Below are 25,240 nucleotides of genomic sequence, written 5' to 3' on the forward strand. Positions count from 1 at the left end.
TTTCAGGCCTGAAGCCAGCCAATGGAAACTTGTTTTTGGCCTAAATCAAGCTACCCACTTGGAAAAAAATGTTCTCTAATCCCTTGTGAAACCTATTTACCTTTATAATTTGGTAGAAGCCTTCCCTTGCCAGACTGAGAAGGCTCAGGAGGTATCAAAGTGTTTGCTAAAAGAAACTGTACCTCGGTTTGGCCTGCACAGCTCTCTGCAGAGGTACAATGGCCTGGCCTTCACTTCTCAAACAGCTCAAAAGGTGTCTGAGGCACTTATGATTGCTTATCATCTCCATTCTGCCTGGCTTTCTGGGAAGATGGAGAAAATGAATCACACCCTCAAACAGTTCTTACTAAACTGTGCTGAAGACTCAAGAGAATTGGGTGAAGAATCTCTTCTTAAGAAGTCCTAATGAGAGATTCTTCACCTTGGGAGAACATTAAGCTGAGCCCCTTTAAACTTCTGCATAGGGGCCCTTTCTTAACCTCTGACATTCTTGTAGATCCAGAACAGTATCTGGTCATTCAGTTTGCCACATAGCTTGGTGCAGCCCTAAACTCCACAGATACTCATATTTAGATTGCCTCCCTTATAAACCCAGAGAATGTGGTAAATTTGAAATCTTGGAAAGCTCAAGGTGCTGACCCTCTGGATATAAAATGGAAAGGACAATATGAGGTCATTCTGACTATTCCAACATCAGTCAAACTCGGTTTCCCCAGCTGAACTCATGTTTCTAGAATTAAGAGTGCTACTCCTATTACTCCTCAGATATTCCTAAATATTCCTGTGAACCCATAGAGAACCTGAAATTAGTTTTCTGCAAGACTCCTGGAAACACTGGAAATATACTGGATAGTGAAGGATGAAACTGCCTGTGTTCTTTCCCTCAGTCTAGCTTTCTTGTTATTTCCCACTTTTTCCAGATGTACCTTTAACAACAATCTGAGGATGAGAGCTCTGGTCCTAGTATTTTCTCTTCAGCTCTCTTGGTGTCTCGCTGTGAGCCCGTCAGTGGGGAGAAACTCCTTAGTCTTTAGTTAGGCTAGGGAACTCTGTGTGTAGTGGGAGCATTCAGGATTGTTGGGTGGGCCATCAGCATCCTCCAGGTAGCCCACAAATGGGACCTGATACATAATTTGCAAAGGCCCCATTCCCAAATATCACCATCTCCACCCTGGATGCCAACCCATTTATATTAGCTACCTTCCAGGGGAATAACTTTAACCTGACTATCCCCTGTTATCTTGCCAGAAAGGATCTCTTACCCACATATCCCTACACCTCTATCACAGGTACAGAAACTGTCACTGTGGCCTATAATGGCCATGTTTACGTCCCAGATGTTGGGACATTGATTTGTACCACTAATACTGTCAGAGCAAATGAGTGCGATCCCTCTCCTACTGTCACAATTTCACCTTGACAACCTGTGCTAGCTGTTCAGGTGGATCAAAGGCTCATGGTACCTATGATTATGGGCCATCCCTAGAAATAACTGTGGGATATCCATTCCAAAATTATTCCAGTAAATTCACACATAATGCTTCTAACCCACCTTTCTTGAAGCTTCTAAACCTCCTGAGAACTAACATTTCTATTGATATAATGACATGTAATTACAATCATCCTTGGGGACAGCTAACTAAGAAGGTACTAAAAACTTGACTTCAGGTACCATTTGTGCACTGAAGGGATATGCTTTTCTTTGTAAGATGGGTTTTCCATTCTACTTCAATGTTTCTGAGGGACCTGTTAAAAGGATTGCCTCTTGGCTAGAACCCTCCTCAACCTGTAATCCTCTCTACGCAATGCTTAACACCTTTTAAACATTACAATGCTTGCACCTTAGACCCTCTGAGTGCTCTTTTCACTGTGTATAATGCCATTGCTTCAAACACTGCTCTCACTCCTTCAAGTAGACAAAAATGGGGATTTGGGGAAATTGTTCTTTGATATTTATGGAAGGGCACAATATTGAAAGTTCCCTGGGTAGGATATTTAGAGCACGAGAATATCCTCTCCAACTTGACTGCCACATTTGGCCAACTGGCCAATGAAACTGCACACTCTCTTCAAGAGATCCAAGAATTTTTGGACTCTCTTGCTAACATGGTTTTAGATAACAGGCTGGCTTTGGATTATCTTTTTGCCTCAAGTGGTGGTGTCTGCGCTCTTGCCAAACTCCTGCTGCATGGACATCAACAACTCTGGGAAAGTTGAGATTCATACTGAGAGGATCCTAGAGAAAGCCAGCTGGATGCGAGACATTCATGAAAGTCTCATCTCACCCCCACCCCTGCTTTCCTCTGAGTGGGGATCCTGGCTATTGTCCCTACTAACCCCTATACTAACTCCACTTTTAATTACTTATTTCTGCTCATATTTGGCCCCTGCATTTTTAACCTACTTGTGAGATTTGTTTCTTTCAGACTCCAAGCTATGACTTTCCAAATCTGAACCCCATGGGCTAACTGATTCTTCCACTCAACACCCCTAGATGTTGCTGTTGCATCTCTCTTTCCCTTCCCTTCTCTCATCTCCTCTTCCTTTTCCTTCTCCTCTTCTTCCTCCTTCTCCTCCTTCTTGTTCTTCCTCTTTTTCCTCTTCTTCTTTCTTCTGCATCTTCTTCCTCTTCTTTCTTCTTCTGCATCTTCTTCCTCTTCTTTCTTCTTCTGCATCTTCGTTCTTCTCCTTCTTCTGCAAGTCTTGTGCCTCCCCTCCTCAGTCTAGACCCCAGTAGGCAGGAACACTCTACACCTCTTATCAACCTGAAGCAGCTCCAGAAGATGAGATCTTCCTCCCTTTTCCCAAATGAATTTGGGGGTTCAAACTATTTGAGAGGGGAAATGATGGAATATAGCTACTAAATATAATAGGCAACAGTAGCTGCTACTATAGGCAGTAGTAGGGAGGTCCTCCTGACCTTAGAATACTTCTAACAATCTGCCAATTATTCTAAAGTCTTCTGGATTTACAATCAGTGATCCCAAGGTACCCCCTCCCCCCGCCTTTGAACGCTATCATTCCAATAATTTGTCTGTCAATGATTGTAAAAGTCTTCTGGTCTAAGAATAAAATAGATACATTAGGGATCCTGAGGCCCCCTGACCTTAGAGTGCTATTATTCTAAAAATCTGTCAATGACTCTTAAGTCTTCTGGCTTTAGGATAGTCCTAGATGTGGTAATCAGTGATAACCAAATTTCTAAAACCATTTCTAAGTTCTACTTCTAGGCCATAAAATTAGCATATCAGTGACATGAAGAACTGGATGAATGTGTCTTCTTGCTCCAGGGTCTTTGCTAAATTCCTTTGGAACTTAGTCTGCTTCAACTGGCATTACATTTCAATAAACTTTGCCCCTTGACTTGGATATGGGTTCAAGCCTGCAAATTCTTTTGACATGTCTCATGACACCAGTCTGTGATGCCCAGCCTTTTGGAGTTCCTTCTCAATCTCAACAATAATGTGTAATAAATAGGAATTCTACTACTAAATTAAAATAAAAGTATTTGAGAAATGTAGGGAGAAATCACCAAAATTAAAATGTAACTTTTATATAATACCTATTGAAAACAGAAAAATGGCTTTGGAAAAATCATTTGATAAAATATTAACTACAAAAAGTATAATTCAGAGCTAGGAAGATTTTTAAGAGTAGATGTTCTTTTTTTGCCCATTGGGCCAAAACCCACCATAATTTATATTCACAGGCAAGCATATACCATCAAGGGGAGCATATCACATCTCTGTGTTGTTTAAATATGTTTTTGACAGAAAAGCTAAAGTTCAGTTCTTTCACAGTAGTGTTAGACTTCACAACTTGGCTTATGTTCTGGATCCTATTATTCTTAGTGGAGCAGAATCCTGTGTCCCTTCAGAAAGACTTCTGCAATTTGATATTCATAGGTTGGCTCCCTAGGGGGTAGCTATTGTAGCACGGTTAAAGGAATTTTCTGAGCACGTATTCCTAAAACTGGAGCTTACGAGCTCCAGTAATGTGTGTATGTCTTTAATAGTCAGCCAGTAGACATAATTAGTTCAGAGCAAAGTAAGAACAGAAGTTAACAAATTATTCCTTCCATAATTGTGTAGCATAGCTATTCACAACTACATATAGCATCAGTGGGAAGAGTATGTACAAACCTAGTGCACACAGATTGTGAGGCACAAACATAGAAAATATGTACCACAGACAATTCATGCCTCCAGTACTAGAGAGCTCAGATACTTTTTTTTTTTTTTTTGTAGTATTCTCAAGTTGCTCCTCTTTGGCCCATAGGGTCTCTGCTGAGTAGATTGGTCAGCTAGAATCCTTTATCCTGCTCCTCTCCAAAGACTTACTTTTATTAGCCAGAGCTAACTCTTTTTTTCTTCCATGACAGGCCCTCTACTGGCAAAGGTTATACTCCTTAGAGCTTCCTCCACTGATGTCTCCCTCTGTGTCTTTTTAATCTTTCTTTTCTCCTTCCTTCTCCCTTCATTTACTTTCCCCCTCCTTTCCCTCACCTCTCTTTCCCATCCTCTTTCCCATCTCTTCCTCTTCCTTATCCTCTTCCTCCTCTTCTTTTCTTCTTCCGCAACTTTTTTCTCCTCCTTTTCTCTTTCTGTCTCTCTCTGTATCCTCTCCCCTTTTCTCTCCTTTCCTCCCCTCTCTTTCTCCTCTCCTCTTCTCTATCTCTGTCTCTCCCCCTCTCACCCAAGAGCTCTCCCTCCCCACAACACACTAGGTATAGCATCTCTTACTAGGTAAATAGCTTTGCTACATCATGTCTAATATGAAGAGAGAAATCTTTTGCAGCTGAAGAAGCAAAGAAAATTTTCTCTTAAGAGTTGAGTGCTTCCTACAAAAGTGGCTCTTATCTAAAATTCCAAGGGTCACACACGCACTATTGCCTTGACTATTTCAAAGCTGTCAAGTCTCCTTTATATATGGCATCAGTGACCCAACCAATCTTTGGTCAATCAATTGCAAGGTGCATCTTTAACTTTTTGAGGAAAAAGTTCTTCACATTGTAAAAGAGTAAATCGCCAGAAACATGTATTTCTACTTTCTTTAACACACTGATTTCTTATTTTGTTATGTAACCTTTACTTTTTGTAATTATATTAACAAAGCTGGGGGAAATCAATTGATCAGTGTTCTCTGATGAATGTGCGCAACACATACACACACACACACACTCACACATTTCAAGAATAACAACTTTAAGAGTTAGGATAGTTTTTAAATGATTTTTACATATTAGCATACTCATTTTATCACATTATCATTACCATCCCTATGATGGTAGTATCTCTTATAATAATATGATTTTTCAATGGCACTTTTAAGAGTATATTTTTCTCTTTCTGATAAAACATTTCTGATTATACATAATAGATACAAACAGTGGGTAACTAAATAACTTCTATTTAAATTTAAATAAATAATTTCTATTTATTTAAATAGAAGTGTTTTTTTTTAATCTTACTGCAACCAAGATGTGTGACTTACTATTAAAACAACTTGTTTTCATTTAGTTTTCCATACTCAGTTTTAAGTCACTTGATAGTATTTTCTATTGTTAGTAAGCTGACTTCTTCCTGGAAAGAGCCTGAGAAAGTACATTTTAATATTACTTGATTTTAAAAATGACTTTGGATTGACTCTCAGCTTATGAAAATGATGGAAAGGACTGACAGGGGACACAGAGACAAATATCAAAAGGTATAAATATCAAAATATTGTACTTGGGTTAAACACAAGAGGTTCTGATTCCTCCCACTCCATTCCAGAAGATGAGCTCAAGAAAAGTTTATTGCACAATTTGTCAATAAGCATTCTTAATGCACTTGATGAGGTCCTTAGTAATAAGGTGGGGTTGGCAAAGTAAACCTGAAGCACTGATAAGAGTATAATACAACCTGAAGTAATCAGGGAAGGGCACTGATGGGGATCAGCTTAGCCTTACAGTCTCATCCCTGTGAATGTCTGGGGAAACCTCACCTTATTGTATCTGAATGGGATAAACTGAGTTAAGATTTCTCATAAGAATGTGGGCTAAACCTATGCCTTAACTGTGACTTGAGACCCTGCAATAACAAGTTGAGATATAGCTAAAAGCTGCAGGTGCTCCATTATCTTATACAAAACATTTTTTAATGTTTTATAAACAAACATTTTCTTCCTTCTCCCCCCAACCACCACCTTTTCATTAGCATTTTAGTATCTAATATGATAAAGAGCATGCTATTGACTAGTACATAGTTAGTCTATGGATAAATTAGAACTCTCCAGCCAATAGAAGAAAAGGACAGAAGGGAGTGGGTCTTCTGGTTAGAGTCTATCTACTCTTGTGTTTTGCAGTTTGCACTTTGCACTCCTCTACATCAATAGATGTCTATTGGGAGTTACCTTTTTTCTGAGATTGTAATATATCCTTTTTTTTTCCCCTTTTCCCTTAAGAGAATCTGATTTTTATTTGGGTAAGGGTCACTGTGCCATGCAGAGCCAATTAGAAAGCCAAGTTATGATGTCAAACCTCCAAGGTTAAATTTCCCCTAAAAATATGCTCACAGACTATGTCATCCTTGCTGTGTATCTTTTAGGTTAATTGGCCACAGTATTGGGTCTTATGGTGTCTTTATTATCACTCCCTCCTTCAGGATGTCTTTCTCCTTGTTATATGTAACTAACTCTTTTAAGGTACTAAAGTCCTCTATAGATTTAGCCTGCCAGTCAATAGTATATTCCTACCTCATGATATACTCCCTTTCTCCTGGTTAATTGTGAGTTCCACCAGGGAATTTGTGTTTTCCATTGTTAATTGTTAAAAACCCCTTTCTTGCTAACTATATGTTCTCCCAATATTATTTCATATTTACCACTTCTGGTGTCTATTTTACCTCTTCATTTAACTCATAAATCTCTCCATTTTATCCATAACCTCTTCTCATAAATAAAAGTACCTTTTGGAAAGAAGAAAGCCCTTGTGATTTCATCACATGTGCCTTGAGCTTCATATTCTGAACTTGGAATTGCTATCAAAATCCAACATTTGGTGCCAGACCTCATCATTTGTTGCCAAACCCCAACATTTGGTGCTGGACCTCAACCTCATCATACCTACTAGATGACAGGTGCAATGCTGGGAGCTGAAATATGAAAAAAAAATAGAACAGTTTCTGCTCTATATCACCAAAAACTGAGGAAAGATAGAAAGGGAGAAATAAAAAGAATATCTCGAGTTATAATATGAGAAATGGGAGAGGGATGGTTAAGACAACAGTATGGCTTCTCAGGGAAAAATACTAATAAGAACAAGGATTGAGAATCTCATTTGTAGCAAATATGAAGTGCAAGAACTTTGTAATGAACTGGCTAAAATGTGGAATGATTTTATTTCTTCTGGAACCAAAGAACTGCTTCCTATGCTTAAAATATAGGCTGGTCTTCTCACTGGAAGAGAAAGTAAAGAAGCATCAGAGACTCTCCAGTCAGTCATAAAATTATAAAGGACAACAAAGTATTCTTTTAACAAAAGAAAAAATGAATGGATGAATAAAAATGCATTTTTAAATGCTTGTTATGGGCAAATATGCTAAGTACTAGGATATAAATAGAAAAAATAGTCCCTGCTTTTAATGCTTTGAGGAAGAAGGTGGAGAGAATAATACTTAAAGGCTTCTAATGCAAGTCAGATGAAAAAATCCCATAGTATTAAGGGCATAATGGAAAAGCAGATAGTAATACATATCCTTTAATGTCATTTCTATTGACATTCTTATCCATTTCTGTTTAACCATTTGACTGGAAAATGGACTTTCTGGTGAAAATTTTATTTAGAATTTAGTACTAAAGCTCTAAAGCTAAAAGAATATTTATAGGTCACCTGGATCAACCCTTTATTTTAAAAATGAGGAAACATAGGCCTAGAAATGTTAAGTGCCTCTCATTTGCCAAGCACTGAAGTTGCAAAAAGAGGCAAAAGAAAATCCCTGGCTTCAAGGAGCTCACAGTTTAATATAAGTGACAAGCAAACAAATATGGATAAGAAACTATGTAGAGAATAAACAGAGTGAAGCAACTAAAATTAAGAGCAACTGAAAAAGACTTCTTATAGAAGATGAACTTAAAGGAAGTCAAGAACACCACCCATGAGAGATGAGGAAAGAGAACATTACATGAATGGAGGAGAGCCACAGTAAATGCTCAGAGCCAAAAGATGGAGTGTCAGAAAGCCAGAAAGCCAGTGTCACAGAATTGAAGAGTAGTACATGGCAGGGAGTAAAAGTGAGAGAAGACTGGAAAGGTAGGAGGGGGCTAGGTTTTGAATGGCTTTGAATACCAAACAGGATTTTTTAAAATTTGATTCTGGAGGTAAAAAGAAGGCACTGTAGTTTACTGAGTAGGGGTTGACATGATCAGACCTGCAATTTATTATTTTAAAAGGAAAACAGCTCAAAAGAACTCTATTCAATTGATGCCCAGCCTATTTCAAATGATTCTTCCTGTGCTTCAGCTGAAAGCAATTTTCTTTTTTTTTTTTAACTTAATGGTCTTTTATTTTTTCCAATTACATATAAATGTAGTTTTAATATTCATCTTTATAAGATTTTGAGGTCCAAATTCTTCTCTGTCTCTCTCTTATTTCCCCCCTCTCCAAGACAGCAAGAAATCTGAATTATCTGAAGAGGTAAAGAAATGCTCATTCTGATTTTTTCATATGGTTAAAGGGTAGAAGAATATCACATTGAGAAGAAAGGGAAGAAGGATCAATGTATATGTGGAAATGAGGCACAAATAGAAGGCTTTTTCTGAAAAAGGAAGAAGCCCAGTACTCTGAGAAGAAAACAGCTGATTGCTCTCTCAAAAATGATCATGTAGATCCAGAGGTCTCAGGTAAGAATCAAACCAATCAGAAGGAAAAGTAGTAAGTGATAGTTAATGACTTTCTGCTAACTAGGACTTGGACATCTAAGCTCATGTCCAGGCATTGGCACCAAGTAAGATCTGATTATAATGAATTTTCCCCATCTATTTTGAAAAGGGTTAAACAGAAAAAAAAAGGGGAAAGGGGCAAAACTGCCTGTGAATATCCACAAATTGGATACAGCAAAATTTATCTACAATTGTAGTAAGGGAAATAGAAGTGTTATCCAGAAATTCATAGGAGGTAAATCTAAGAAAAGACTCAGTAAAAAATTACTGGTGTTAAATACCTATATGAAGTAGGGAAACTGAGACTTAGTAGGATGAGACTTGTTATTGGACTATGGCTCTGGAAGGTATTTTTTTTTTCAGAAGAAAGGATAGGTAAAAGAGAAGGAAGAGTAGCATTGTATTTTTAAATATATATATATATATATATTCATAGAAAGGAAAACATGGTAAGAAACATTGGGTTGAAAGCCAGTGCAAGAGAAAAAAAAAACATAAATGGTATGGTCACTGGGATGTGCTATAGACCATCTGGACAGAAAGAGGATTGGGTGGGGGATGAGGATTTGGAGAAAGAGATTACAAGCCTGGCACGAATGTGTTATAGTAATGATGGATTACTTCAAATTTTCAGTTATCTGTAGCCACCAGGGAGACATATTTACTGCATATTTAAAAGCAATAGCATAATCTTCATGTCCTATCCTTGCTAACTGCCTTAAGCAACTGGGTGGTAAATGTATACAGTCTTGAGCCTGAAGTCAAGAAGATCCAAATTAAAATCCAGCTTCAGATACTTACTAACTGAGCAAGGCACTTTACTTCTGTTTGCCTCAGTTCCCTGTCTGTAAAACAGGGTTAATTATAGCACGTCCTCTTAAAGTTGTTGTGAGGACAAAATTTGTATAATAATTGTAAAATGTTTAGCACAGTGCCTGGCACATAGTAATTATTATGTAAATGTTAGCTTTTGTTATGTGCCCATGTATTATCAACATTATAATAGGGTGCCTAATCATAGAATCATAGTGAAAGAAAAAAGGAGACTTTGTTCTCCCTAGTCCCCTTACCCCACTTCAGCTGATGTAATCACAGCATGTAATCACAGATAATGAGATATTAATGGTTAATAATGTGGTAACAACAGGTAATCCATGTACAAAGTACAACACAAAGTGTGGTGATGGCATTCTCAAACTTGGCTCTGTCCCTTCAGGCTTCATGTAGCTAAGCTTTCCAACAGTTTGAAAGATTTTATGAATCCAAGCCAGAAGGAGGCTTGTGGTGTATAAAGTTTATTAGAGAAGGGAAAGGAAGAGATTTCTCTTTTCTGCCCTCCCCAATAAACACAGTATCTATCTTAGGAGGAGATACTCCATCTAGCAGTTTGAAAGTCTTTGAGACAAAGACAGAGAGAGTCAGGGAGAGAGAAAGAGTTCATCTAGCCTAGTAGGAAATGCTCCATTTAGCTGTTGGAAAGTTGGTGAGAAAGAGACAGAGATAGAGATAATTCAAATCCTAGTTGAGGGAACAGACATATAGATTCTCCATACAAAAAGATATACTGAGAAGCAATCACTCAAGGCTGGAAGCAGCTTCAAAGGGTGAGACCTCTGGCCGCATATGAGCGAGGTAACTATGAATACCCCTGGGAAATAAGACTTGCTTGGTGAAGAGGTACATGTCCTGGAAGTCTATCTTAACAACCTGTCTGACAGGGATAATTTGTCCTGGGAAAACAGTATGAGAAATCTACAGAAAAAGGATGTTATAGCCTCTGTATTACTAGAGTTGTGAGTGGCCTTAGACACCCGTGTTGCCAATTTGTGTAAAAACCAACATGCTCTAAATATGAGCCCAGTCAATGCATGAATACTGTATATTTGTTTATAAAAGAATATATATGTCCCAGGTTTGGTGGCAGCAGAAATGTTGTGCAGTTAATGTTTAAAACTGGTTATTTTTAATCAATGACTTTAGTTAGAGCTATGTATATTGTTTTTAAAAAATAATTTCCTTTTTTATTGAGAATTCAACAGTGTTCTATATATCCTGTCTATGAAGGGAACAAACACTGTTGGGGTGGTGAATCAAAGTGCTAAGCTTTTAGACCCAAAGGACATGTTAAAATGTGGGAGTCATTATTTCCCTGGGGATTCAAACTTAGAGTAGGACTGTAAAATTGGAGAGGTTACCCTAGAGAGGACATCTAGAGACTTCTGGCCAAGATGGTGGTAAGGAGGCACACAGCTGTGTAAGCTCTGCGTTTTCTCTCAGAATCCATCTCATTACAAGCCTCTGAATTAATGCTTGACTGAAAAAAAAAAAAACTCACAAATAGTTACCAAGAGAAGACATCCTTGAGATTCGCCAGGAAATGTCTGTTTTTGCTCAAAGGCGGAACGGTTTTAAATTGGGCGCAGGCTGAGGGCAGGCAGCAGGCAGCTCATGGCCGAGCAGCCCGGAGGGGGTTGGGGTGTGATCTCAGCCCGTCTCTGCGGGGAGGGCTTTGCTACAGGATTGGATACTTTGCCCTGGCAGCAAGTCAGTAGCCCAGCAGAGAAGCTAAAAACACCAGGGGTGAAGAATACAACCCCAAACAGCTGGAGTCTCTCAGGACCTGGCCACCCCTCCCCCATAGCGTCTCAGCACGCTCTCAGAGTCTCAGAGCGCAGGCGCAGCAGAGTCCTGCTAGTGCCTCGCTGCTGCCCCCACAGTCTGTAGAGGAAGCTCGATAACACCACCCAGCCCCTCCCCCCAAAAAAAAGCAGATTCCATTTGGGTTTTTTTTCTTTTTTTCTTTGCTAGTTTGTCTCTGATTCTTCTCTGACAAAATGAGCAAAAAATTGAAAAGGACCTTAATGATCTACAGCTTTTATATGGACAGAGAGTGGACTCTAAACCCTGAGGAGACTAAAAGCACACTGTCTCCAGGTGAATCCCCACAGAAGGAGATCATCTGTTCCTCAGCACAGATGAATCTCATAGAAGAAAGTAAAAAGGCTCTCACAAGAGAGCTAGAAGAAAGATTGGAAAAGGAGAGGGAGACTTGGCAAGAGAGTCTGGAGAAATCGTCCCACTCACTTAAAGACAGAGTGGATAAAGAAATCAAATCCTTGAAAAATAGGATTAGTGAACTAGAAACAGAAAATGGCTCGCTAAAGAATAAAATGGGTGAAATGGAAAAACATTCCATAGAACAAAACAACACAATTGGACAATTAGAAAAAGATATAAAAAAAGTGAATGAAGAAAATACTTCATTGAAAATCAGAATCGAGCAAATGGAATTGAATTACTTGAGGAGATAGCAAGAATCAGTCAAGCAAAATAAAAAAAATCAAACAATGGAGAAAAATGTGAAATACCTTTTTGGGAAAACAACAGACCTGGAAAATAGGTCTAGGAGAGACAATCTGAAAAATATTGGACTCCCAGAAAACCATGATGAAAAAAAGAGCCTGGACAATATTTTCCAGGAAATTATCAAAGAGAACTGGCCAGAAGTCATAGAAACCAATCACCTACTGAAAGGATCCTAAAATCAAAACACCAAGAAATATAGTGGCCAAATGCCAGAACCCTCAAACAAAGGAAAAAATACCCCAAACAGCTAGAAAAACCCAATTCAAATATAGAGGAGCCACAATAAAGATCACCCAGGATCTAGCAGCATCCACATTAAAATATCGAAGGGCCTGGAATATGATATTCTGAAAGGCTAAGGAACTCAGTATGCAACCAAAAATAACTTACCCAGGCTGAATGAGCATCTTTTTCAAGGGAAGAAGATGGTCATTCAACAAAATAAGTGAATTTCACCTATTTTTGATGAAAAAAACAGAACTTAACAAGAAGTTTGATCTACAAATATAGAACTCAGGAGAAACCTAAAAAGGTAAAAAGAAATCTTGGGAACTATATTTCTGCTGTAAAGAAGTATAAAAAATATATGTATACCTTGTTCTAGAAATTAGAGGTGGAAAGGACATTGTGCCAGAAAAAGGGTAAAATGGGGGTACTACATCTCACAAAGAGGCAAAGGAAACCTATTATATCTGAGAGAAAGAATGGAGGGGATGAATATAATGGGTATTTTACTGCCATCAGAATTAGCTTTAAGAAAAAAATTTTAAGACATATTCAATTTATGGTGAAACTTCTCCCATCTCATTGAAAAGTGAGAAGGGGAAAGTGAAAAGGGAAGGAATAAGTTAAGCAGAAGGGAATACGGAAACTGTGAGGGAAAGGAGCAAGATAGGGGGAAACCTCTAAGGTGGGGGAGAGGGATACTTTTTAAAAAGGGAGGGCTGTGAGAAGCAAGTGGTGCTCACAAGTTTAATACTGGGAAGGGGGGTAAGGAGGAAAGAAGAGAGAAAAGCATAAACAGAGGTTAACAAGATGGAAAGTAATACAGAATTGGTAATTTTAACCATAAATGTGAATGGGGTAAACTCCCCCATAAAGAGGAAGCGGTTAGCAGAATGGATTAAAAGCCAGAATCCTACAATATGTTGTTTACAGGAAACACACCTGAAGCAGGGAGATACATGCAGAGTAAAGGTAAAAGGTTGGAGCAAAATCTACTATGCTTCAGGTGAAGTCAAAAAAGCAGGGGTAACCATCCTGATCTCAGATCAAGCAAAAACAAAAGTTGATCTAATTAAAAGAGATAAGGAAGAGCACTATATCTTGCTAAAGGGTAGCATAGATAATGAAGCAATTATCAATATTAAACATATATGCACCAAGTGTTGTAGCATCTAAATTCTTAAAAGAGAAATTAAGAGAGCTGCAAGAAGACTATAGCAAACTATAATAGGGGGAGATCTCAACCTTGCACTCTCAGAATTAGATAAATCAAACCACAAAATAAATAAGAAAGAAGTCAAAGAGGTAAATAGAATACTAGAACTCTGGAGAAAATGAAATGGAGACAGAAAGGAGTATACTTTCTTTTCAGCAGTTCATGGAACCTATATAAAAATAAACCATATATTAGGACATAAAAACCTCAAACTCAAATGCAGTAAGGCAGAAATAGTAAATGCATTCTTTTCAGACCACAATGCAATAAAAATTACACTCAACAAAAAGCCAGGGGAAAGTAGACCAAAAAAATAATTGGAAACTAAATAATCTCATACTAAAGAATGATTGAATGAAACAGCAAATCATAGACATAATTAATAACTTCACCCAAGAAAACAACAATAATGAGACATCATACCAAAATCTGCAGCCAAAGGGGCAATAAGGTTAAATTTCATATCTCTAGAGGCCTACTTGCATAAAATAGAGAAAGAGAAGGTCAACAAATTGGGCTTGCAACTAAAAATGCTAGAAAAGGAACAAATTAAAAACCCCCAGTCAAACACTAAACATGAAATTCTAAAAATAAAAGGAGAGATCATTAAAATTGAAAGTAAAAAAACTATTGAATTAATTAATAAAACTAAGAGTTGGTTCTATGAAAAAACCAACAAAATAGACAAACCCTTAGTAAATCTGATTATAAAAGGAAAAAGGAGAGGACATCTAGTGCAATCTGATCATGCTATAGGTAAGGAAACTAAATCAAAGATGAAATGACTTGCCCAACTTCACACTTCAAACAACTGGCAGAGCTGAGATTTGAATCCAGGTCCTCTGACTGAAATCCAGTATTCTTTACATTGGACTATATTATCTCATGGTATCTAGGAGGCTACCTTTACTTCTTCACCTGTATAGAATGATTCTCAATTAGCAAGCTTTTCTTTTGGCTGTTTCAAATCCCACTCTCCAAACTTACTTCTGGAGCTTAACAGTATCCAAAACAAAACAAAACAAACAAAAAACAAAAACCAGAGATGATTTATTCAGATATCTGAATAAGTGAATAAAAATGTTAATAGTAATAGTAGTAGTAGTGGTAATGGTGGTGGTAGTAGTAGTAATAGTAGTAGCAGTAGAAGTAATAGTAGTAGTGGTGGTAGTAGTAGTAGTAGTAGCAGCAGTGATAGTAGTAGTAGTAGAAGCAATAGTAGTAGTAACAGCAGCAATAGTAATAGTAATAGTAGTAGCAATAGAAATAGTAGTAGTAGTAGTGGTAGTAGTAGTAGTAGTAACAGCAGCGATAGTAGTAGTAGTAGAAATAACAGTAATAGTAGGAGCAGCAGCAGCAATAGTAATAATAGTAGCAGCAGCAGCAGCAATAGTAGTAGAGTAGTCATAGTAGAAGCAATAGAAGTAGTAGTAGTAATGATAGCAGCAGCAAAAGTAGCAATAATAGTAGTAGTAGTAGCAATAGCAGCAATAGTAATTATAGTAGCAGCAGCAGCAGTAATAGTAGTAAAATAGTAGTAGTAGTAGCAATAGTAGTAGTAGTAGTAATAGTAGCAGCAGCAATAGCAGCAGCAGTAGTAGTAGCAGCAATAGCAGCAATAGTTAGTAGTAGCAGTAATAGTAATAGTAGCAGTAATGGTAGTAGCAGTAGCAGCAATAGTAGTAATAGTAGTAGTAGTAGTAGTAGTAGTAATGATAGTAGTAATAGTAGCAGCAATAGTAGTAGTGGTAATGGCAGTAGTAGTATTTGTAATAGTATTAGCAGTAGTAGTACAAAGTAGTAGTGATAGTAGTACTAAAGGTTCATAGGGTGGTTATTTATTAAAGTTTTCTGTATGATATATATAGATAATATATGGATTTAGATCCAGATATATGAATCTATAAATATCAATCCATATGTGTATATATATAATATATATATATAACTGTATTGTAGATATACACAGAGAAGGGAAAAAGAATAAGCATTTATATGGCATTTACTAATAATAGATACTATGCTAAGTGTTTTATAAACGGTCTCTCATTTGATCCTCACAACAATCCTATGAGCTAGGTGCTATTATTATCTCCATTTCACAGTTGAGGAAAGTGATTTAAATAGAGATCAAATGACTTGCTCAGGGTCATACTGTTAGTAAATAGCCAAGACTAGATTTAAACTCAAGTCTTCCTAATTCTAGGCCTCGCATTCCATCCTCTGCACCATGTAAATGCATCCAGTCATTCAAGCCTGAATGAAATTTACATTTATCACCTTTGTCTTTTCCCCATTCGTCAGGACTGGGAAGATTCCTTACATATGGAACCAAACTATGGCTCTAGTGTCGGACATCGTACTCCGATAAAGTCTTGATGTAATCCAATTTGGTGTCCAAGGCTCTGACCCTCAGCCACCCAGCTGAGTGTCAATTTTTATACTAGTAATAATAGAGAACTGCAGTGTTGTTGCTTTGATTCTGGGTGCAGATCCTTTAAAACTTTCCTTTGAAGTGATGGCTGCTTTTCTGCATTTCATGGTAGAATCTGCTATCTGGAAACTTCAAGGCTGCTGAATGATACAGAATTGCTGCCCTCGACTAATGGGAGCTATGGTCATCATATTAAAATTAATCTTCCAAAAATAGCCATAAAAATATAAGATTTTATTTCAAGCTATAATATATATGTGTATTCTCATATGTATATACACATACATGTATATGTGTGTATAATATGGGTAATGTATACAGAAAAATAAAATTACCTGAGTTCAGATGACTATTAAGTTCCTATTTTCCAATGATGCTGCATAAATTTTACAGTGTCCCTGACTCCAATTTCATGATGTCATTTTGGGCCTCTTTGAGAATGAAGGATAACAACCAACCCTTTTAATTTAAAAAAAAATCAGTTATCATCCATAAACATATAACACTCCTGAGGATGGTGGAAAAATGGAGTCCCATCTCATCACTTCTCCACTAGGATGGTATAATTTAATAAATCCAGTGTGGGGGCTCTAGAAAGCATGGTACATTTTGTCACCCCAACTTGGGGGTTCTAGAAAGCGGGACACAACAATGAATAAAACATACCATATGTGTATACAATACTTAAAATAAATATATATGCATAAATCAAATATGTGCATGTATGTGAGCATATTTTTGTATATATATATATGTCATATATCTTATTTTTCATAAATTATGGATAAATGTTAATGATATTATAATATATTATATATACATATACACATTATATACATGGATAACTAATTTTTTAAAATCAAACTACAAAGGATTGGTCTATCCACTATGCCATCATTCATCCTGTGACTCCTTCCCTGGCTCTTCAGTTTTAATGATGCCTTCAATAACTCTTCATTTTATACTTGTCTTTGAAAAATGTTTAAGAACCAAATGTTTCTTTAGTCCTCTTCTTTCCTGAAGTCTTTCAATAAGTCCTCCTCCAATGACTCATCATGATGTTCAGGCTCTCTGGCAGGTTCCACAAAGATGGAATGACTTCAATTATGGGTCCAGAAATGAATTCTATTTCGGGCTACCTGAGAACCAATATAGCTAAATTCAAAGAAGTTCATCACCAGGAGGATGGTCTCTAGTTGGTGATTATTTTTTTAGGCTGCAGCAATTCAGAGAACAGACAGAAATTCATAAATGGTCCTCAATTCCTCAGAGCCCCCTGTTGTTTCCATGGTGATAGTGATGGAGTAGTTAAAAAAAAAAGGACACAGACTGTGATAAAAATCACACGTTTCTTTAGACTACCTACAAACACTTATTTAACTGTTAGTATTCCATGTGAGTTATTTGTTTCAGTGACCAGCAACTTGATATATTTCTGGTGAAACTAAATCACATATAGATTGATATTTTTGTTAAATATGAAACTGGAACACATGAAAAAGTCACAAGTTATTGGTCCCTATAGAGTTCATCAACCTTGAGGGTAGTCTGCATTTAAAAGTTGGGAGGGAAGAAAACTTGATAAAGGAGAGGAGCCATGTGACAACATAAGGAAGTCCAGCAAAACATAACATTATGGAATTAAGCAGCCCCATGTTAAAGAAGATGGGACTCTGTGTGTGTGTGTCATCTGTGTATCTGTGTATCTGTATGTTTGTGTATGTGTACACACATACAGATAAATGTATATATATATATACGCACACACAATACATGTACATACACATATATTTATATAAAATAAAATATTTATACACATATATTTATATAAAATAAAAAGGAACTCTGCAAAGTAATGATCCAAGGAAGATATATTTGTCCACCCCCACTAGAAAATGGAAATTTAATAAATGACAATTTGATCTTAGGTGATACAGATAGATAGATAAGTAGATCAATCAACAGAACATTTATTAAAGATTACTATATGACAGATGCTATGCTAAATAACAACATAAGAAAAGTAAGGAAAAGACAACACAAGAACAAAAGAAGAAATGTCCCTCACACAGGGGTAAGGCTGTTGGCCAGAAGTCAAGGAATAAGAAGTAGAACTAGTATTTAACCAATCAAGAGTCAGGATTTCAGGGTGTAGGCTTCTAATGGGTAGGACATCTGATTGCAAGAGGTTGAAGAAGTCCTGAGAGTTGGAAATGAAGCTAAAATTGTTGTATCACCTGGGTGCCTCAGGAAATGGTAATCTTAATTTTATAGTTATTGCTCTATAGCCTTAATTTTTTTTAATAATTGATAAAACAGTTCATGTCTGATTTCCAGGTAATACCAAGAGAAGGCTTTCAAATCTTTGGTTGGGTCCCCTAGGAGAATTTACAGGAGGAAATAGAACAAGAATCACACAGGTTGGATTGTAATCTGTGTCATTAGAGAGAATGTTCATACCCAGAAGATGGTAAATCCATCAAAATATTCTATACACTCTTGTGGATTTCTTTTGCCCCTCATATCAAGTTGTAGTCCCCACACATTACTTCTTCTCTTAGTTCATATTTTTAATATCAGAGCAATATATGCAAGGAAGATTTGTATCTCTCCATTCCTTGATTCTATTCTTTTTAAGGAAAAACAAAAGTAAAGATATCAAGGAATAAAATAGAATTAATGTCAAAGGTTATTTGATAATCTAAAAAATAAAATTCTGATATTAATGATAGCTAATTAATTATTGATTAATTAACATGATTTTTATTTTGAGGTAATGTTTCACCAAATATACTCTTTCATGTTACAAATCTTTTTATTTAATTTTCAGGTTATCCAAAACTTTCCAATTAGTTATCATTAAAAAAAGTTTCATACATCCAGAGCAAGGCTTTGAGAGACAATTCAACTTTGCTAGAATGTGTTTTCTAGAATTTCTAGCCAGTTCTCTTGCATAACTAAAGTTATTTTTTTAACAGAATACATTATTAATCCTTTAAGATTATATTAGTACCAATTTCTTCCTTCTCATTTGAGTCAATTATCTTTGGTTCATAATGACATCATCCCCCAAATTTAAAAGTGAAATTCTAAGTGTCTCCGTATTTTTCAGATTAAATTTTAAATTAAATTTTAGATTAAAAAAATCAAAGTCCAATCAAATGTTAATTGACAAATAAGAAGGAGAGGAAGATGAAGGAAAATACAAAATACTAATTGGATTATTTCTAACTGGAATGTATTCCAAAGCTTGCTCTAAAAATACTACTGCCTCCTTCATGTTAGATGCTGCTGTTTTGATTTACTTTCTCTAGAAAACATAAAATACCATGAATAGTGCAGGAAGAAAGAACAACCTCAAAGAGGAAAACAAAAGGGGAATTCTAGGACTTTGGCTTCAAGAACAGAGTCAGGGTCATGAAGCACCAAGAGGAAAATGTATTACATCTTCCTAGATCAGAACTGTAGAGACATTGAGTAAGCAACCAGTGGGATGCCTCATTACATTCAAATGTAACATACATGTGATATAGCATAATGAGAGGTAAGACATATGGGCAGTGTCACCTCCCAAACTAAGATTCAGTAGTGTTACTGTAATCAGAATCTCTTATTTAATGATGTTAGACTGACTTTATCCAGTAATGTTTTTCTTTCACTTTCAGGTTCCATACCATTCCGGGGCAACTTAATGAGTTTATATGACTGACGAAACATGAAATTATATTCTGGTAAATGGTTCACAGGGCTTTGTGTTCTACTTAAGGGTATGCTCTGAAAACTCCCAGTGACTATTTTAAAGACTATAAAATACCTTATGGGTAACCTCAGTGGATAAGATCCAAGGTCATATTTGGACAAAAGCTATTTAAAAGTTAGTAATTATATATAAATACACACACACACACATACACATACAAACATATATATATATGTAAAAGTTAAACCTTTCTGAGCACACATGAAGCCAGACCCCTTTCTCTTACACTGTTACATACATTGATACTAAGGAAAGGTCCATCCAAAGATGCAAAAATGACATAAGCTGTGAAAGTAGCAAAAGTCAATATACACATACATAACTTTGCTTTTGTTGAATTTCATTATTACTGAGAATGACTTGGTGGATTATAAGAGCAATAGCACAAAGGCATATGCTATCAAATATGACAAGATAAATGTCCCAATATGCATCACAAGGAGTCTATTTTCTTACATTTGTCTCTACAAGAGGCATTAGGCTTCATATGCTTTAACAGATAAGTTAACAGATGACTATAAGGAAAACATTCTGATCTTGTCTTCAGGAGGACCTGGGTTTAGATCCCAGTTCTGAAATTTATTGTATGACTTGAATAGTCACTTAAATTACTTGATCTTCAGTCCCCTCATTTAAGGTGGAGATAATTCTTACACTACCTAATAATTCTTTACACTACCTAACAGAATGGTAATGAGGAAAGTGATCTGTAAATCTCAAACCAGATAAAAATATATATTTATCATCAAAAACTCTTCAGTTCTTTGCTTAATATATAAATTCTACTTGTGAAATGCAAGCAAGGGCCAAGTCTAATTAGTTTCTCAGCTATCATAGGAAAACACACACACACACACACACAAGAGGAACTAAATAAATGCTATGGATGATGATCAGATTCATTAAAGATAGAATATAATATAGTAGAAGGCTTCTTAAACTTTTACTACTCATGACTCCTTTTTCATCAGAGAAATTTTTATATAACTCCAGATATATAGGTATTTAAAATAGATATACAAACCAAACATTTACTTATAATAAATCATAATTTTATGACCCCCCCATTCAGTTAGGTAACCCCATATGGAATTGTGACCCACAGTTTCAGAATGACCTAAGTACATGTTAAATGAATGAATGAAAAAAGTATTAGATTGGAAGTCAAAAGGCTGAAGTTGGCCATTATCATCTCTTATAAGCTTAAAACAACCACTTTATATTTTTAATATATCATTTTCTTCATCTGTAAAATAGGGGTTACCTTCTACTATCTCCCTCACAGGTTTATGATGAATCAAACAATTTTCATACTGCAAAAAATCTATAGAAATGTCATTTTTTTAACCATAGGAATTGGATGAGAGAGAACATCAGATATCACCATTCTCTTCAATGGATAAATGTTACAGGAATAAAACAAAAATTAGCAAAAGAGAGAATGTAACATTTAGAATGATAGAAATTTGAATTATAAACTTTTTTATGGAATATATACAATTTGGTAATTCAACTAAATTATGTCTTTGAGCTAGGTTGTTAGGCTATAAAGGAAACATAATATTCTTGTGACTTACAAGGAATTCATCTGTAGTTCCAGGAAGAAAACACACTTGTCCTGGATTTCTTGGTGAAAGGATAAGGTCCTTGCTTTTCCCCTTTGAACCATATATCACCAGAGTCCTCTTACATTCTCCAGCTTTTGGAGAATCTTCAGCTGTTTTTACTTGTATGATCCACTGCCCACCTAAATGAGCAAAAAATGTTATTGAATACTGGATAAAAATTAGGACTTTACCCACAATTCACCACACTTTCAAACTGAAAACAAACATTAACTTGAGAGAGAATAAATCAATAGCCCTTTAAATTCTTCAACATATAGCATTCAAATGGATATCTAAAACTACTAAATAGAAAAGGAAAATGTGCTATCCCTGAAAACTTTCTTAGGATTCATGTTGAAGAATTGAAAATACAATGATCTTTAAAAAACTGAGCAACCAAGGCAATTCGTTCCAAATAAAGGAGGAAAAGAAAGAGGAGGAAAAGGGGGGATAAAAGGACAGGGATGAGGAAAGCAAGGGGGAGGGAAGGAGAGATAAAATGAAGGAGAAGAGTAGGAATATAACAGAAGTACAGGAGGATGAGGAGGAAAAGAGAAAATGTCTGTTGATAGCAAGCTTAACATGTTAAACTAAATAATGATGAACATTGGCTATAAAATGTTACAATCTAATTAAATCACATTATTAAGCACTTCCTATGTGCCAAGTACATGGTAAACATTGAAGATAAAAATAGAAAAGTAAAGAGAGTAAGAGTGTACACTGTAACAGGAGACAACACATACAGGGGAGTTTTGGCTAGTGAAAAAAATATTTTAATCATACAGTAGCTAATAGGTTACTTTGTCGAATGTGTTAAAAAAAAAAAAAGATGGTTCACTCTATCATCTTCAATATTAAATATTTTTAGCTGTTGCATAGAATGTATAAGGAAGGATGTGATAGGGCCATGAACGATACCCAAGGCTAAGTAAAAAGTGACATTATAGGCGCTTGTCAAGCAAGTTCAGAAAAGAAAAAGTTCAGAGAAGGGAAACACAAATAGAGAAAGGTATGTTGACAACAAAATATCACTTAGGTTTTCCTTCCAGCTCTCTTTTTGTCCCAATTCCTATCCTTATGGAGCCAAAGTTCACAAGATCTTTTCACTGACAATAAGGTCAGAAAATATGATTCTTTACCCCCCACATCCTACACTTAACTCACCCAGACCAATAATAACTCTAGCTAGTGGAGAGATGAGCAAAAATGTAGACAAAAAAATAAAAAGAACACTGAATCTTTGAAACAAAAGGAAAAGCAAGGGCAAGTTTTTAAATGGACATATAGAATATTTTATGTTGATTAAGATATGCAGGAATCTCAACATATAGTCCACACTAACTCCAGCAATCAAATGAAAAAGCATCATGATTGGTATGATAAGAAGTCAGTGATCATTTATTTTAGCATGGAGGATTTCCTGAGGGGAAAGAATAATTCATATTTCAGCTATTTCAGAATATAAGTATGCACAAGACACTAAGTTGATGGTATACAAAGTGAAAACTTTTGAAGTGATATTTAAGTAACTATATCTTTACTCCTTTTTTCCCATCATCATTTATCTTTACCTCTTTGATGGCAATTTTGGTATTTTACCCTCAATTATTTTTGTCTTATTTCAGTTATTCCTTTTTAATTTTTTTTTTCATTTTTCTCTCTTCTTAGTGCTTAGGGGCCCTTTGGTAAAAATGCAATAGGATGGAGCAATGTGTTACTTAATCTGCATGATTTGATGAATATGTCCTAACCATGTACACTTTGGAAGGTCCCTTCATTGGATTCCATTTTCTGAGAATATACATAATGAGGAACTTTGTGTGGAGATCAGAAGATATGAAAAGGAACAAAGTTAAAAAGGTAAATCCAGAAGACATTACCTCATGTTTTTAATACTGAAGGTACTGCATGGTCATAAATATCCCATTCTCAATAAACTATTTTTAATAAAGAAAAGTACTTGGCACCTGGATGTGATTTGGATCTATCTGCAAAGGAGAGGGAACAGACAATTCCACAGCCTAATCATTCAGTATGTGCTGTACTAAGAAATCAAGTTCAGTTCATAAAGTAAATTAAATATATACAAGAACACTTTTCCCTTTGAGAAATCTGTGGGAGCCATTTTTACAAATGGACTAACAACATGAACATTTTAAAGGATTATTTTCTTCATTATTATTTCCACATGCATGGTGCCAAGCAATTTGGTGATGTATTTTTAGGAAACCTAAGGCAGAGCAGGTCAGATGGAGTCCAGGAAAGAAAGAAGGTATTAAGACTAATGTGCTTGTTTTCATGGGGAAAAAAGGGAAAAATTATGTAATTATGCAGTCAGATTTGGGGGTGACTGTAAAAGCTAGAACTGTTTTCAGGTAACAAGGAAATGACAGATATCATTAGGTTGCAAAGGTTCAGTACAGGACAACAAAGATTGGTAATTTTTTTTAGGGGCATGCTGCCAATCAGATATTTGTCATCACCCAAAAGAACTGATTCTAACCCCCATATTCATTATCCCTTTCCATCCCAAGGCTGTGATGGTAGAAAATACACAGTCAAGAAACTGAAGTATCATCTCTATTGGGCCATTGGCTGATTATGTGATGTTGGTCAAACCATTTGACTTCTCTAGGCTTTGAGTTCCTTATCTACAAAATGAAGAACCTGGACAAGAAAAAAGTATTCTTACTCTAGGTCCCCAAATAACTAATTCACAAGTTTCCTGAAATACTGAACTTGGATGAGAAAAAAACAAGCAATGATGACAATATATTTATTATCATTGACCTCTAACTCAAATTTAGCTTTTCTATCAAAAACAATCACAAAAATCCCTCTTCTATGAAGCTTAGGTTTCACTGGATTGCCAAAAAAGCCTATCACACAAAATAGATTAAGACCTTATTGACAGGACAGTTATACTTTAGTTACACTGTATTTGTTACTATTGTTCTCAAAAGATTTTTTTTCTTTTTTTGCTGAGGCAACTGGGGTTAAGTGACTTGCCCAGGGTCACAAAGCTAGGAAGTGTTAAGTGTCTGAGAGCAGATTTGAACTCGGTTGCTCCTGACTTCAGGGCTGATGCTCCCTCAACTGTACCGCCTAGCTGCCTTGAGATTTTCTAGTTCTATGTAATGTTACACTCTTTACTCCACTTTCCCTTTTTTTGCTCTCAAAAAGTTCATCCCTATCTCTCCCAAATGAAAAATCAATAAATAAAAGCTTTATCCCTTTGAATTAATGAAATTAAAGGTAAGTTACCCTGATAGCTTACCAGGCTAATTAATCATATTCCTTTCTCTTATTATTTAAGTGTTAATAGATGCAATATTTATCAAATGAACACTCTAAGTCTCATAGATTGGCTTTCAGGTAATATGGTCCCATCTTCCTTCCATGTCTCAACCCTGTGCCCGATGATAAGAATAAATCTAAATATTAACTTTTTTCAAAGTTATTGTAATTTTCACATTTTCATGATTCTCTCAGGGTTGGTCTTGCCATGATTAAATGACTTACTTTTTAAAAATATAATGTTTCTAGAAGTTCATTCAGGACTTCTAAACTCTTCCCCAAATCTCTCTAGAATGAAATCCTAGAAATCTGTATATGATTGAATCCTACTCTACTGACATTACAAAAGATGTCTCAACTTCCCCTTTTAAGTCACAGACATAGAAATCAGAGAAATTTACATTCTCAAAAAG

The 25,240-nt window shown here is 36.0% G+C and overlaps 1 protein-coding gene across 1 annotated transcript in view; it reads right to left on the bottom strand.

Annotated features, from left to right (window-relative positions):
* Positions 1–25,240, bottom strand: part of RP1 (RP1 axonemal microtubule associated) — a 582,455-nt gene that overhangs the window by 218,193 nt on the left and 339,022 nt on the right. The window contains exon 31 of the mRNA XM_031946393.1: positions 21,498–21,667. Within this exon, the coding sequence (XP_031802253.1) occupies positions 21,498–21,667 (170 nt within the window). The remainder of the gene's footprint in view (positions 1–21,497; positions 21,668–25,240) is intronic.

This window comes from Sarcophilus harrisii, chromosome 1 (assembly GCF_902635505.1).
Source record: "Sarcophilus harrisii chromosome 1, mSarHar1.11, whole genome shotgun sequence".
Taxonomy (NCBI): Eukaryota; Metazoa; Chordata; class Mammalia; order Dasyuromorphia; family Dasyuridae; genus Sarcophilus; species Sarcophilus harrisii.